We start from the raw sequence: 13,795 nt of genomic DNA on the forward strand, positions 1-13,795 counted from the left end.
CAGCCATCAATAAAAATTGCTTTGCAAGAGGCCGATCACATAAAGGAAGGCAGTAAATGTTGGCCAACATTCGAGAGTTTCTATTTCACTTTAATTGTTGAACATAATAGCATAATAAAGTCGTACAAGACATGAGATAAGTAAATAGTATAAAAACCTATATAGGCTACAGCAGCCTGTATATTGATTTGATAATAAGTTCAATATAACATGAAACTTATAGCTTCCTCTGATGGGCCCATTTTTCTGACAGCGCAAGCAGGAATAACCACAGTCACCGATACTATAAGAGTACCACCACCACTGCCATAATAATAACATCAATAATATTAAGAATATTCTAAATTGTAATATAAATGATCGTATTGAAAAATTATAGTATTGAAAAAGTATTTTCCCCCCCAATTTATGTTATACCATTCCAAATTAAGTATTTGCACAAGTTTTGTTAACTTTAAGTTGTAAAATGTAGCCTAAAATGTTTACTTTTCCCTGACAATCAAATAACCAAGCATCACATCAGTTTTAGCTGAGATTCCTTCCTAATCGAATGGCTTCGTCCCACCCACCTCACATCTGATTGGACGGTGGCGTCCCTACGCCTGCCTTATAGCAGTGCTCGACAGAGTGTTCAGATAAACATGAGGATGCCACTAGCATAGGAGCAATCCAGCAATTTCTGTGACTCAACTTTTAAATTCTTCGATTGTTTACCCCCAAGTAAAGGCCGAATCTGTATGGCCCCAGCTGTTGCCATGTCAGCTTTATCCGTTGGCTTGAAAACAGAAGACATTCCCTCACGTTCGGGTCTCGTTGGCACAGGAGCGATGCAGACCAATTTGAGCAGGGTGGCGGAGGAGAAAAGGATAAAGCCCAAAGTAGCGATTCTTCCCTTCAGCGTCGAGGCTCTGATGGCCGACAGGAAACCGAGAAGAGACTTGACATCTCCAGAAAGATCATCCATGTCGGGGTCATCCCTGGCGCTAGGCTCAAGGATGGGCTCGCTTTCGAGACTGGATAACTCGGCCCCCTCCCTGGCCATCGGGTCGCTGTTCTCAGTAGGCGACATTATGAACATGCAAGAGGACGCATTGATTAAACCCGAGAGTCCAGAAAGTCAAGACCGAAATTCTTGGATACAGAGCCCTCGCTTTTCGCCTACTCCTCCACGTAAGCGTTCTCTTTCTATTTATCCTTCCATAATGTGTGCGTAAAATCAACTGCGATACGCCATAGAGCTTTACAGGATGCAATTAGGTGAAACGTGTTGCATGATTTATAGCAACGTTGTATTGAGTTTGATCATTTTAGTTTGGCCTATATCATTGCAGTTTAAGCACATAATAATTTGGTATTTTCGAACGTATCTGCTTTAACGAATTCCTATGTTAAAATCACGCTGCAGTTCCATAAAGTGTTTATTATTAATTCTGTACATCAAAACAACACAACTTGTACATTTCCGTCACATTGAAAGCATGGGTTTTAACGATGTTTTCTGTCTTGGTTATTGCAGGAAGGCTAAGTCCCCCCTCCTGTCCACTGAGAAAGCACAAGACCAACAGAAAGCCCCGGACCCCTTTCACCACGTCCCAGCTCCTGGCTTTGGAGAGGAAGTTTCGACAGAAGCAGTACCTCTCCATCGCCGAGCGCGCAGAGTTCTCCAACTCGCTCAACCTGACGGAGACGCAGGTGAAAATATGGTTTCAGAACAGACGAGCCAAAGCCAAGAGGCTCCAGGAGGCAGAACTGGAAAAACTGAAAATGGCAGCCAAGCCAATGCTGCCTCCAGCGTTCGGGATTTCCTTTCCGTTCGGTGCGCACGTCCCCTCGTCTTATGGAGGGTCGCACCACTTTCAGAGGCACTCCCTGCCAGTATCACCCATGGGACTGTATGCAGCTCATGTCGGGTACAGCATGTATCACCTCGCCTGACGTGAAGGAAGGACATATTTTGTGCCATGTAGACTATGAAGTGCTTCAACATAGACCCACATCGCCAAAATACTATGTGGTGTTGCATATTTTGACTGGATAGTCATGAGTAAGGACTGCCTTGTAGTAGTGCTATGTTTTCCTCGGTATGTCAAGTATATACATCTACTTTGCCATTAGTTTGATGCCACGGTTGATTATTGGGTCACTAAAACTCCTACTGGCTACCCGAGTCCACCCAAAAGTTAAAGTTAGACCATCCCAAAGTTCTACGCACCAGCATGGGGTTTTGCACCAACACACATAAGACCCAAAGGTAGGTTGGGCTTTCATCACTAATGTGGACTGTTGTCACTACAGACTAAGATGCTATACTTTTCATGTGCATTTTTGTCAATGCATAAAATAGTGGCTTACTGAATCCAAAGTCAATGAACGCTCTTTGTTAAATTAGAAGAACCACACCAATTTTTATATATTATAACAGCACTGTCTGTTTGAATGATTCCCTTCAGAAGGGATTTGTGTACTGTAAAATACTGTATATTTGAAAAATATCCTCATTTATATTGAATATATTTGTGACATAAATTAACAATAAATGGTTTATTATTTTTCATTGAGCAGTTCTTCGTGTTGACTGACAGTACAAATGACTAGAATAGCCTATATGATATGTAGGCCTAATTGAAACTCGAACGTGCCAGCAGTTATTGAGTATTTAAAACATTGCACCAGGGTTTTCTTACACGTCGTTGATTTAAGGTAACATTTAGTAACCATAATGATGTGGTTTCGACGTCAGAAAATATCGAGTTCAATGAGTGTAGACAGTGGTTGGAAAACTACAGGCTATTGGAAGACTATTTGTAATAGGGGAAATAATTAAAATGCAGGGGAAATTAGTTATATGTAGGGAAAATAACTAACATGCAGGGGAAATTACATTTATGTAGGGAAAAATAACTAACATGTAGGGAAAAATAACTTACATGTAAAGGAAATAACTGACATGCAGGGGAAATGACTTATATGCAGGGGAAATAACTAACAGTCAGGGAAATGACTTATATATATGGAAAATAACTAACGTGCAGGCAAATGTGAGGAAGAGTAGTCTCCCGCTGGTTGACTCAACATTGTTTCCACGTCATTTAAATGTGGAACCAACGTGGAAGACGTTGAATTGACGTCTGTGCCCAGTGGGCTATATTTCAGACCAATTTACCCTTAAATGTTATTACATTTTTCTATCCATGAACTTCATCAACAAAACGTAGGTTTATTACAAATGTGTGCTCTGAATGCTATGGTTTATTGTACGTACAATCGAAAGTAGGACTTAAGCCTGATATTTCCACTATCATTGTGGTAAAGTAGCCTAAACCAAAATTAAGCCTTTTTAAATAAAAAATGCAGGAACTTTGAAAATAAATGCACACACAGGCGACTATGCAAAGACCGAATATAAGCAAATGTCATGTATGCTTTGTCTGTGTAACCACTGTGGGGTAGCCAGCTTATAATGTCTTTCACCCATATTTTTGTAATTGTGAAAGAGCAGCAGTTTCATGAACATTGCAGTGTAAGTGTTACAGCTTTGAATTAGACCTGTCAAATGTCATTTCGCTGAGCAAAACGCGGAATGTATTTCTACAGCTGTTGTCCATTGCTTTGAAATATCTCACCCAGATTTTGTTGGCGCCAGAAAAGCACAGGGGGGGACCAACATCTACAACCATCAATTGTGCGGATTTAAACACTCCGGTAAATTAGAGATTGAGTCTAGGGCTAAATTGCCTGTAAACGATTCGGTGGAATGTCATTTTCGACTGTAATTAGCCAGGTGACACCTACATTATGGATAAACCACGGTGTTAGGCAGACAGACGTGTGTCATTCGACACATAAATACAGGCTTCTTGTCATTCCTCAATTGGGCACAGAGAAGGAAGATTTTTCAAAACCTAATAAATGCCCATGTCAATTGCTGCAATCACGAAGACTTTTAGAAAAATAGGAAACTAATGTGGGCGAATTGCAGCCCGCTCCAAAGTTTAGAGGCGGCTTTGACCGGTCGTACCATTCAGGCAGGGCTTAAATTTGAGTAAAATAATTGCCATAATGAACAAAGGCAATCTGCAGCAGAGGAACACCGGCTCCAGCGAGGCTGTAGCTGCAGGCAAGGCGGAACTTTTATTCCTAAAATGTCAATGAGGGTGACGTGTAACAGTTCTTCCCTGCTTGTGTTTCCTTTCCTTCACCCCTTCGGCATTCACACGAAGTTATTGAGAACAAGGCCACCCGTTTCTGTGGACGAAGAAAAAACGCTCATTTTATCGGATAAACAACACTAGATGTATAGGCTATAGCTGTTATGTTATTGTGAAGTTGAATTGGCCCGAGATTCGCTCGAAGATGCTAGGTTATAGGACTACACTGTCCTGACATTTTTTTTGCCATAGGCTTGTAAAGTGCCTCGGGCGAGTCACTCGCTCTATTTCACCCAGGAGGCATCAATTAATAAATAAGTAATGACAATAAGTTGAGAATCATACGGATGAACGCTCCGACTGAAAGGGAAAAACTTGACACAAAAGAGCCAAAGGGGATCTGTCGGTTCTTTCAAGAAGACGGTCTTTCTTTCGTTTCCCCCTCTATCTTGCCTGGAGCCAAAAATAAAACAAAACTCGCTTGTCTATGTCTTCCAAAGGATCACAACGGGTAGCGAGGAGAGAAACACTATTTCGTTTCTTGCCCCTCATAGGCGCCAGATCCCACTGTCAAGGGAGAAGGATGGCAATTCTTTTAGTGCCTGTCTGGGATTGTGGTAAAATAAACAAAAATAAATATATAAATATATAAGTACAATGAATAAGAAGTTATTCAACGGTATCGAGGCAGATACGTTTAGGATGCTTCCTTTACTGATCTGAATGTATTTCAAATAATGATCATATATTAGACTATTTTCTTATTTTCAAAAATAGGTAGGCCTACAGTGTATTGTTGAGTATGCTTCGAGTATTAAGCGGATCACTACACCGTGGTGGGTAATATGAATATTATATTGGTAAAAATATTCACAGATTTTTTGCATTCTAATGTTTCAGAATGTATGCTGTTTGGTATGGAAATTGTTGTCCAGGTAATGCCATGAACGCATAGGCAAATGCATAGGCAAATGAGCATCCTAATTTTGTGAGAACGTAAAACCATTCGATTACAAGCATTAAAGTCGTCCTCCAGCGATTTTTGAACTTTTACTGTTGAAAAGCGATATCCCAAGTATAAATACAGTAAAGTAGGCATGCACACACTAAAGGGTAAACAAACATGTTTTGAGCAAAATAGTGTTTTTTAGACAACTGCAAACTTAAACTATAATTTCATATTTCCAATCTTTATCAAAATATGGGCAATAGGTTATACCCTTATTCAAGCGACTGACTACTAGTGTCAGCGCCTCAAGGTCTGGCCTATTATCTACAGGCAATGTGAAACGTATGTCTATGTCTGGAAAAAAACAGAAAATGATGTTCAATTTAATGCAGTTTACCTATTGGCTCAAAGTTGAGCATTCCTCTTAGTGTCACATTACAAAAGTAGACTGCATGACCATGCACTATAGCATGGGCCATCTTAATGGAAAATGAAAAATTGGGACAATTAATATAGCGATATGCGGCATTGTATCAATATACCGTCACGAATAGCAACCAAAACTACAATATAACTAATTCAAACCTAACACAAGCAGAATTGCTGAAATAAATTATGCTCGCATTGCTTTATAAGGGCGATGTATCCATCCAGCCCCATCACACTTAGTTATCTTACAATGCACCTTATTGTATAGGCCTACTTATGTATACATCATATACGAATTATATACGAATAATACTGTTAATAACTAGGCCTATTCATATTATCATCATCAATGTTAGACATACTTTCATTGATTTTCTAATGTATACATATTCCAGTATATGTTAAGCTATAGCCATTAATTGAACAGACTCAATTTGTACAGCCTATTATTATTGCAGGCGGCCTACTCTGACGCTCGTTTGAATCCGTTTATAACTGGCTTACACTCAACATTTTACAAGTTGCACTAATGCCATGACTTTCTTTTTCTTATTATGGTTGTACCTAGCCTACTATACAATATCAGTAACAGAACCATCAATTGAGAAATTGAAACAGAATTTGGACAGTTTGGTTAAATCAATATTTTATGTAGGATCGCGTACCTGGAGTGACGCACACGTAGACCTAATTATATTCTGATTACACATATTGTAGAAGTCTATAATTTATACAGGGCTAAAGGGACACTTTATATAAAGTGTTGCTAATCATTCGTATTTTTCAAAGCAATGACACAAGCAGTCGCGAGCGTCAATATGTTCTCCTCATGTCGTTTCAAATACCACAACACCACCTTGTGTTGAAAGCGCGAGAGAGCAGCCTCCATCCCGCCTGCCTGTTCGAAAAAGGACTGTTTGGGGAGTGGGACCACTGTTCTAGCCCAGCACTATGCACTATAGGCTATTCCTGATTTAACAAATCACCTAATCACCTATAGCCCTTGATTAGTTGAATCAGGTTAGTTATTGCCTGTGTAAGTGGAACAAAAGTGTGCAGGCCCATGAGTCCCCCACGAGAGTCCTATCGACATGCATCATTTATGGCATGATTTTAGGGACACAACTTGCATTTTACAAATGTTGTTATTGTAAACGTCAATAGTCATGTTCAGGCCACTTCACAGAATTCATGAAATGTGCATGTTCACCGACGTAGCCCTGTGTGTAGTGCGTATGCCCATTGGGAAAGATAAATAATATTGTTCTATAGATATGTAATTTAGTCATGATTTAAATAGTAACATAACATGGTATTTTTTATTCTTTACGCAAATATAATCAAACAAGACAATACGTTAAATATAAGGACAATAAGCCTACATACATTTTTTTTGCGCATTTTAAAGCACGGTATGCTCTTGTTACCTGTGTGACGTTTGTGCAACCCAAAGCCCTTTTTCCAGGCATAGGATTTTACAGTAAACTTTTATCAATTGTGTTTACACCTCCCGTTAAGTTGAGTTTATTTGAACATCTTTAAAATGTTATTGTAGCCTAACCTTGTAGTAAAATGTATGGATTGTATACACTGTACCTGCATAATTAGGCCTACTATGTAAATATAGTCTACACAGGTAATACCTACTACTACATTACATTGAATTTCATTTTCATTGTTGAGAAAAATTAATCAACTGGTAGCAAATTAAGACTGATCCTTAGAAATAGATGGCGATTTCGGACGTTTTACCGGGTCTCCAGAACGCATTTATATGCCTTCCTCGGAAAGCAGGGAGAAGTAAACTTTTGCAGCAGTAACTTCTTGTGTATTTTATTACTATTTTCTTATTATTTATATTTCTTATTTTTAACTATGCATCGTTGGGAAGGGCTCGTAAAGTCTACACCTGTTGAATTCGGCGCATTTGACAAATACAATTTGATTTGAATTGAATAGTAATAAAGAAAGGCCACATGCATTATGTCTGTTGCGCAGAACTCAGACTGAATACACCTTCCAGACACTTCCCAATGTGCAGTCAAAATACTTTAGCCACAAAGTAATGGAATTTGAAAATTAAATTCCCTCCATTTATATATAAAAAAAACATCTTAAAAAAAGTGGGCATTATTTTAAAACTGTGTTATAGGTTACAGTTATTAGACTTGTAACCTATATTTGACTGTAACCTTAGATAGCGAAGTTTGCCCATGTCTTGTAATGGACCTTCAGTCAAGATCACGCCTATATCAGACATATCAGACAAAAGTATCTTCAGATGAAAGAGAAAAAAATAACACTCGGGAGAGAAGAGGTTCAGATTGATAGTGTTTTCTGAGGCAGCATTAGCGTTACTAGATTACTAGATTAGAGTTGCGCATACTTTACATTCTGTTTTCTTGGTATATGTTTTATGGTATCCACTAGGGGTAAGGAGTGTCCTGTGTCATCACTTCTGGTATCCACTAGGGGTCAGGAGTGTCATCTGTGTTATGACTGGGATGAATGGAAAGAGAATAAATGAGGACAGATGAAAGCATTATCTTCTACTAAACCGATATTATGAAACTCAAATAAACCAAATGATGATTCTCTCTAAAACACGGAAATGTCCTTCAAGTAATTCTAAAGCAGTCTCTATAAGAAATACTAACAGAATGTTCCCTGAATGCCATAGCATTCATAAAGCACACTGGTGGTAATATGCATTGTAAAACATGCCAGAAGTATTTATAATAGCTCATGGCTCCTTATGAAACTATATAAATGTATAAATGGCAATAATGCATTCATAAGGCGTTACAAAATGTCTCATAGAAACAGTTACCCTAACGTTCTCTAAATTCTCTGAAAATGTTGACTAATATATTTTCGTGCATAGGTGCACAACTCAGGCCCTGCGTCCTGCTGGTTTTAATTGATCTCACCCAGTGAACAGTCTACTGTTCAACCCTGACTAACTTTCACCTACTCTGATTAACTGACCAAATCTGATCAACTCTGACATACTCTGAATTACTCTGACTAACTCTGAATTAGTCGGATTAACTCTGACCAAATCTGATCAACTCTGACCAACTCTGATGAACTCTGATGAACTCTGATGAACTCTGATGAACTCTGATTAACTCTGATTAACTCTGACATACTCTGAATTACTCTGACCAACTCTGATTAACCCTGACCAAAACTGATAAACTCTGACCTACTTTGAATTACTCTGATCAACTCTGACCAACACTGACCTACTCTGATCAACTTTGATCGCGTACACATAACCAAACAGACTATTTCTTAATCAAGTGACAACTCTCACCATCCTGGACATTCTTCTGTGCAGATCAAATGTACTTCTGAAAGTGCTGACAGGAAATCCACTATTGCAGGACTGATGGAATTCTGGGCCCATATCCACAAAGCTTCTCAGAGAAGAAATTGGTCCTAAGTGCTAAGAGATTCCTACTCTTATGGATAAAAATAAAAGCTATGCATGAAGCCTCATTAGTCATAAGAATCGCACCAAGTTGACAGGTATGTTTTTAGGACACCTCATGAGCTGTCCTAACCAGTTAAGAGTTACCAGCAGGTGTCTTGATAATAGAAAAATGCAGTGAGTCAGAGTGCGAATTACACCATGACATTCGTGGGTCTCTATTGATTTTTTTTATGGGCCTAATAATAAAGACGTCATTTAAACGGTAAAAATGAATTACCTTTAAATGTGGCATGAACTCAACCAGTCAAGATATTTTCATCTCATTGTCAAACAAATCACTTCAAAAAGAAAGCTACCTGTGCATGTTCGTTTTTGTATGGATGCCAATGAGTGTTGAATTTGGTCAACCAAGAAATTAGTGGCTTATTTGCTACGTGACATTTATTTGACTGATTTTAAGTTTCGTAATGCCTAAATTGTAAGTGTACTGATAAAAGTAGGTCACGTGACATCCCGGCAACTTTGAGAAAAAACACTTTATATCGGAGTTGTTTCGAGATGGCTATGCATATTCATGGCATGAGGCCATCCAACGAAAGGATGGGTTGGAGCTAGACAGCCCACCATGCCGCTTTGTGGACAAAGACTCCCATTGATATGGTGCATTCAAGACAACTGGGAACTCTGAAGAATACAAAGTAAAATATTCATGTCAGTGATCTTCAAGTCGGGAAGTCGGAGCTCTAGAAAGAGGCCCGAGTTCCCGAGTTGTATGACCGTTCGAAAATGTTTTCCCCAGTCAAAGCTATTTTTTTTCCAAGTTCCCAGTGGTTTTGAACATGGCATTAGGGCGGAGAGACATGTATCTTGTCAGTTTATCCATCATCTTTGTGTGCAGTCACATTTACTGTGGTTGTCTAAACTTTAGACAAAATGTAATCATCAACAGTCCATAAAATTGGGTTGCGACACAATTGTCATTGTCAAATTTGGGTCATCAGGTAAAACTAGTTGAGAACCACTAGTCTATGCTATAGAGTTCACAGCTGGCGATGCCTCATTGCGATTGCAATTGTTGCAAATTGGGGAATAACCAATGAGCTTCAACACTATCTTTCCGTTGCATTACCTCAAACTGTCGTGATATCCAGCTGTGATAAACTTTTAGTTTGTCAGGGCAGTGTCTTGTCATCCTAAAACCTACTCTGAGCTGAGAGGTTTTTGTTGTCTTAAAACAGGATTCCTAACACCTTTTCTGAGGTGCTTTGTGGATATGGGACCAGGCCACCCACCAATCAGTGCGCACAACGTTCTAACATCCAACCTTGATATATAAATGGAAAAACAAGGCCTGTAACAATAAGGTTAAATCATGATAATCACACTGAATAAATAAAGTAAGTTGATTAAAGCTGAAACTAGGCTGCAAGGTCAGACAGTATACATGCTTCAGTTGTTACCAAGTGGTTAGAACTGTCAGTTCTTTAGTTTTTTTATAAAGAGCACAACCTTGCCCATGTAAAGTTAGGTTATGTAAAGTATGCAGTTAGAGCATTTGTCCACAAGCCACTACAATGCAATCTGTAAAGGATTTGGCCATGTTGCAAATGTTTGCAGATGGAACGAGTGTATTGAAAATCAAAGTGAAGGTCAGTGTTGCAACTGTGGTGGGGAATATGATCCAGAGTTATTTTATTTTTTATTGAACTAGGCAAGTCAGTTATGAACAAATTCTTATTTTACAATGATGGCCTACCCCTGCCAAACCCTCCCCAAACCAGGACAACGCTGGGCCAATTGTGCGCCGCCCTATGGGATCCCGATCACGGCCGGTTGTGATATAGCCCAGGATCGAACCAGGGTCTGTAGTGACGCCTCTAGTACTGAGATGCAGTGCCTTAGACCGCTGCGCCATTCAGGTGCAATGTAAGGGTGAAGGAGGTAAATCAAATCAAATCCAAGTTTATTTGTCAGGTGCGCCGAATACAACAGGTGAAATGCTTACTTACAGGCTCTAAACATTAGTGCAAAAAAGGTATTACGTGAACAATAGGTAAGTAAAGAAATAAAACAACAGTAAAAGATAGGCTATATATAGTAGCGAGGCTATAAAAGTAGCGAGGCTACATACAGACACCGTTTAGTCAGGCTGATTGAGGTAGTATGTACATGTAGATATGGTTAAAGTGACTATGCATATATGATGAACAGAGAGTAGCAGTAGCGTAAAAGAGGGGTTGGCGGGTGGTGGGTGGGACACAATGCAGATAGCCCGGTTAGCCAATGTGCGGGAGCACTGGTTGGTCGGCCCAATTGAGGTAGTATGTACATCAATGTATAGTTAAAGTGACTATGCATATATGATAAACAGAGAGTAGCAGCAGCGTAAAAGAGGGGCTGGGGGGGGGGGGGTGGGGCACACAATGTAAGTAGCCATTTGATTACCTGTTCAGGAGTCTTATGGCTTGGGGGTAAAAACGGTTGAGAAGCCTTTTTGTCCTAGACTTGGGACTCTGGTACCACTTGCCATGCGGTAGTAGAGAGAACAGTCTATGACTGGGGTGGCTGGGGTCTTTGACAATTTTTAGGGCCTTCCTCTGACACCGCATGGTGTAGAGGTCCTGGATGGCAGGCAGCTTAGCCCCAGTGATGTACTGGGCCATACGCACTACCCTCTGTAGTGCCTTGGAGTCTGAGGCCGAGCAATTGCCGTACCAGGCAGTGATGCAACCAGTCAGGATGCTCTCGATGTTGCAGCTGTAGGACCTTTTGAGGATCTCAGGACCGATGCCAAATCTTTTTAGTTTCCTGAGGGGGAATAGGCTTTGCCGTGCCCTCTTCACGACTGGCTTGGTGTGTTTGGACCATTCTAGTTTGTTGATGATGTGGACACAAAGAAACTTGAAGCTCTAAACCTGATCTACTACAGCCCCGTCGATGAGAATGGGGGCGTGCTCGGTCCTCCTTTTCCTGTAGTACACAATCATCTCCTTAGTCTTGGTTACGTTGAGGGATGGGTTGTTGTTCTGGCACCACCCCGCCAGGTCTCTGACCTCCTCCCTATAGGCTGTCTCGTCGTTGTCGGTGATCAGGCCTACCACTGTTGTGTCGTCTGCAAACTTAATGATGGTGTTGGAGTCGTGCCTGGCCATGCAGTCGTGGGTGAACAGGCAGTACAGGAGGGGACTGAGCACGCACCCCTGGGGAGCTCCAGTGTTGAGGATCAGCGTGGCAGATGTGTTGCTACCTACCCTCACCACCTGGGGGCGGCCCGTCAGGAAGTCCAGGATCCAGTTGCAGAGGGAGGTGTTTAGTCCCAGGATCCTTTGCTTAGTGATTAGCTTTGAGGGTACTATGGTGTTGAACGCTGAGCTGTAGTCAATGCATTGTAGTCAATGCATTCTCACATAAGTGTTCCTTTTGTCCAGGTGGGAAAGGGCAGTGTGGAGTGCAATAGAGATTGCATCATCTGTGGATCTGTTTGGGCGGTATGCAAATTGGAGTGGGTCTAGGATTTCTGGAATAATGGGGTTGATGTGAGCCATTACCAACCTTTCAAAGCACTTCGTTGCTACGACGTGAGAGCTACGGGTCTGTAGTCATTTAGGCAGATTGCCTTTGTGTTCTTGGGCATAGGAACTATGGTGGTCTGCTTGAAGCATGTTGGTATTACAGACTGAATCAGGGACAAGTTGAAAATGTCAGTGAAGACACCTGCCAGTTGGTCAGCACATGAACGGAGCACACGTCCTGGTAATCCGTCTGGCCCCGCAGCCTTGTGTATGTTGACCTGTTTAAAGGTCTTACTCACCTCGGCTACGGAGAGCGTGATCACACAGTCGTCCAGAAAAGCTGATGCTCTCATGCATGCCTCAGTGTTGCTTGCCTCGAAGCGAGCATAGAAGTGATTTAGCTCGTCTGGTAGGCTCGTGTCACTGGGCAGCGCGCAGCTGTGCTTCCCTTTGTAGTCTGTAATAATTTGCAAGCCCTGCCACATATGACGAGCGACGGAGCCGGTGTAGTAGGATTCAATCTTAGCCCTGTATCGACGCTTTGCCTGTTTGATGGTTCGTCGCAGGGCATAGCAGGATTTCTTGTAAGCTTCCGGGTTAGAGTCCCGCACCTTGAAAGCGGCAGCTCTACCCTTTAGCTCAGTGCGAATGTTGCCTGTAATCCATGGCTTCTGGTTGGGGTATGTACGTACAGTCACTGTGAGGACGACGTCCTCGATGCACTTATTGATAAAGCCAGTGACTGATGTGGTGTACTCCTCAATGCCATCGGAAGAATCCCGGAACATGTTTCAGTCTGTGATAGCAAAACAGTCCTGTAGTTTAGCATCTGCTTCATCTGACCACTTTTTTATAGACTGAGTCACTGCTGCTTCTTGCTTTAATTTTTGCTTGTAAGCAGGAATCAGGAGGATAGAGTTGGGGTTGGATTTACCAAATGGAGGGCGAGTGAGAACTTGGTACGCGTCTCTGTGTGTGGAGTACAGGTGATCTAGAATTTTTTTCCCTCTGGTTGCACATTTAACATGTTGATAGAGATTTGGTAGAACTGATTTAAGTTTCCCTGCATTAAAGTCTCCGGCCACTAGGGGCGCCGCCTCTGGGTGAGTGGTTTCCTGTTTGCTTATTTCCTTATACAGCTGACTGAGTGCGGTCTTAGTGCCAGCATCTGTCTGTGGTGGTAAATAAACAGCCACGAAAAGTATAGCTGAAAACTCTCTAGGCAAGTAGTGTGGCCTGCAATTTATCACAATATACTCTACTTCAGGCGAGCAAAATCTAGAGACTTCCTTAGATTTCGTGCACCAGCTGTTGTTTA

At 41.2% G+C, this 13,795-nt stretch overlaps 1 protein-coding gene across 1 annotated transcript; it reads left to right on the top strand.

The window, feature by feature from the left end:
- The first annotated feature begins 654 nt into the window (after positions 1-654).
- On the top strand, positions 655-2,558 carry LOC120064639 (homeobox protein XHOX-7.1-like). The gene is made up of 2 exons (XM_039015266.1): positions 655-1,170; positions 1,517-2,558. Exons 1-2 carry the CDS (start codon positions 738-740, stop codon positions 1,933-1,935), a joined length of 852 nt encoding a protein of 283 aa, XP_038871194.1. The 5' UTR covers positions 655-737; the 3' UTR covers positions 1,936-2,558.
- The last annotated feature ends 11,237 nt before the right edge of the window (positions 2,559-13,795 follow it).

This window comes from Salvelinus namaycush, chromosome 20 (genome assembly GCF_016432855.1).
Source record: "Salvelinus namaycush isolate Seneca chromosome 20, SaNama_1.0, whole genome shotgun sequence".
NCBI classification, from domain to species: domain Eukaryota; kingdom Metazoa; phylum Chordata; class Actinopteri; order Salmoniformes; family Salmonidae; genus Salvelinus; species Salvelinus namaycush.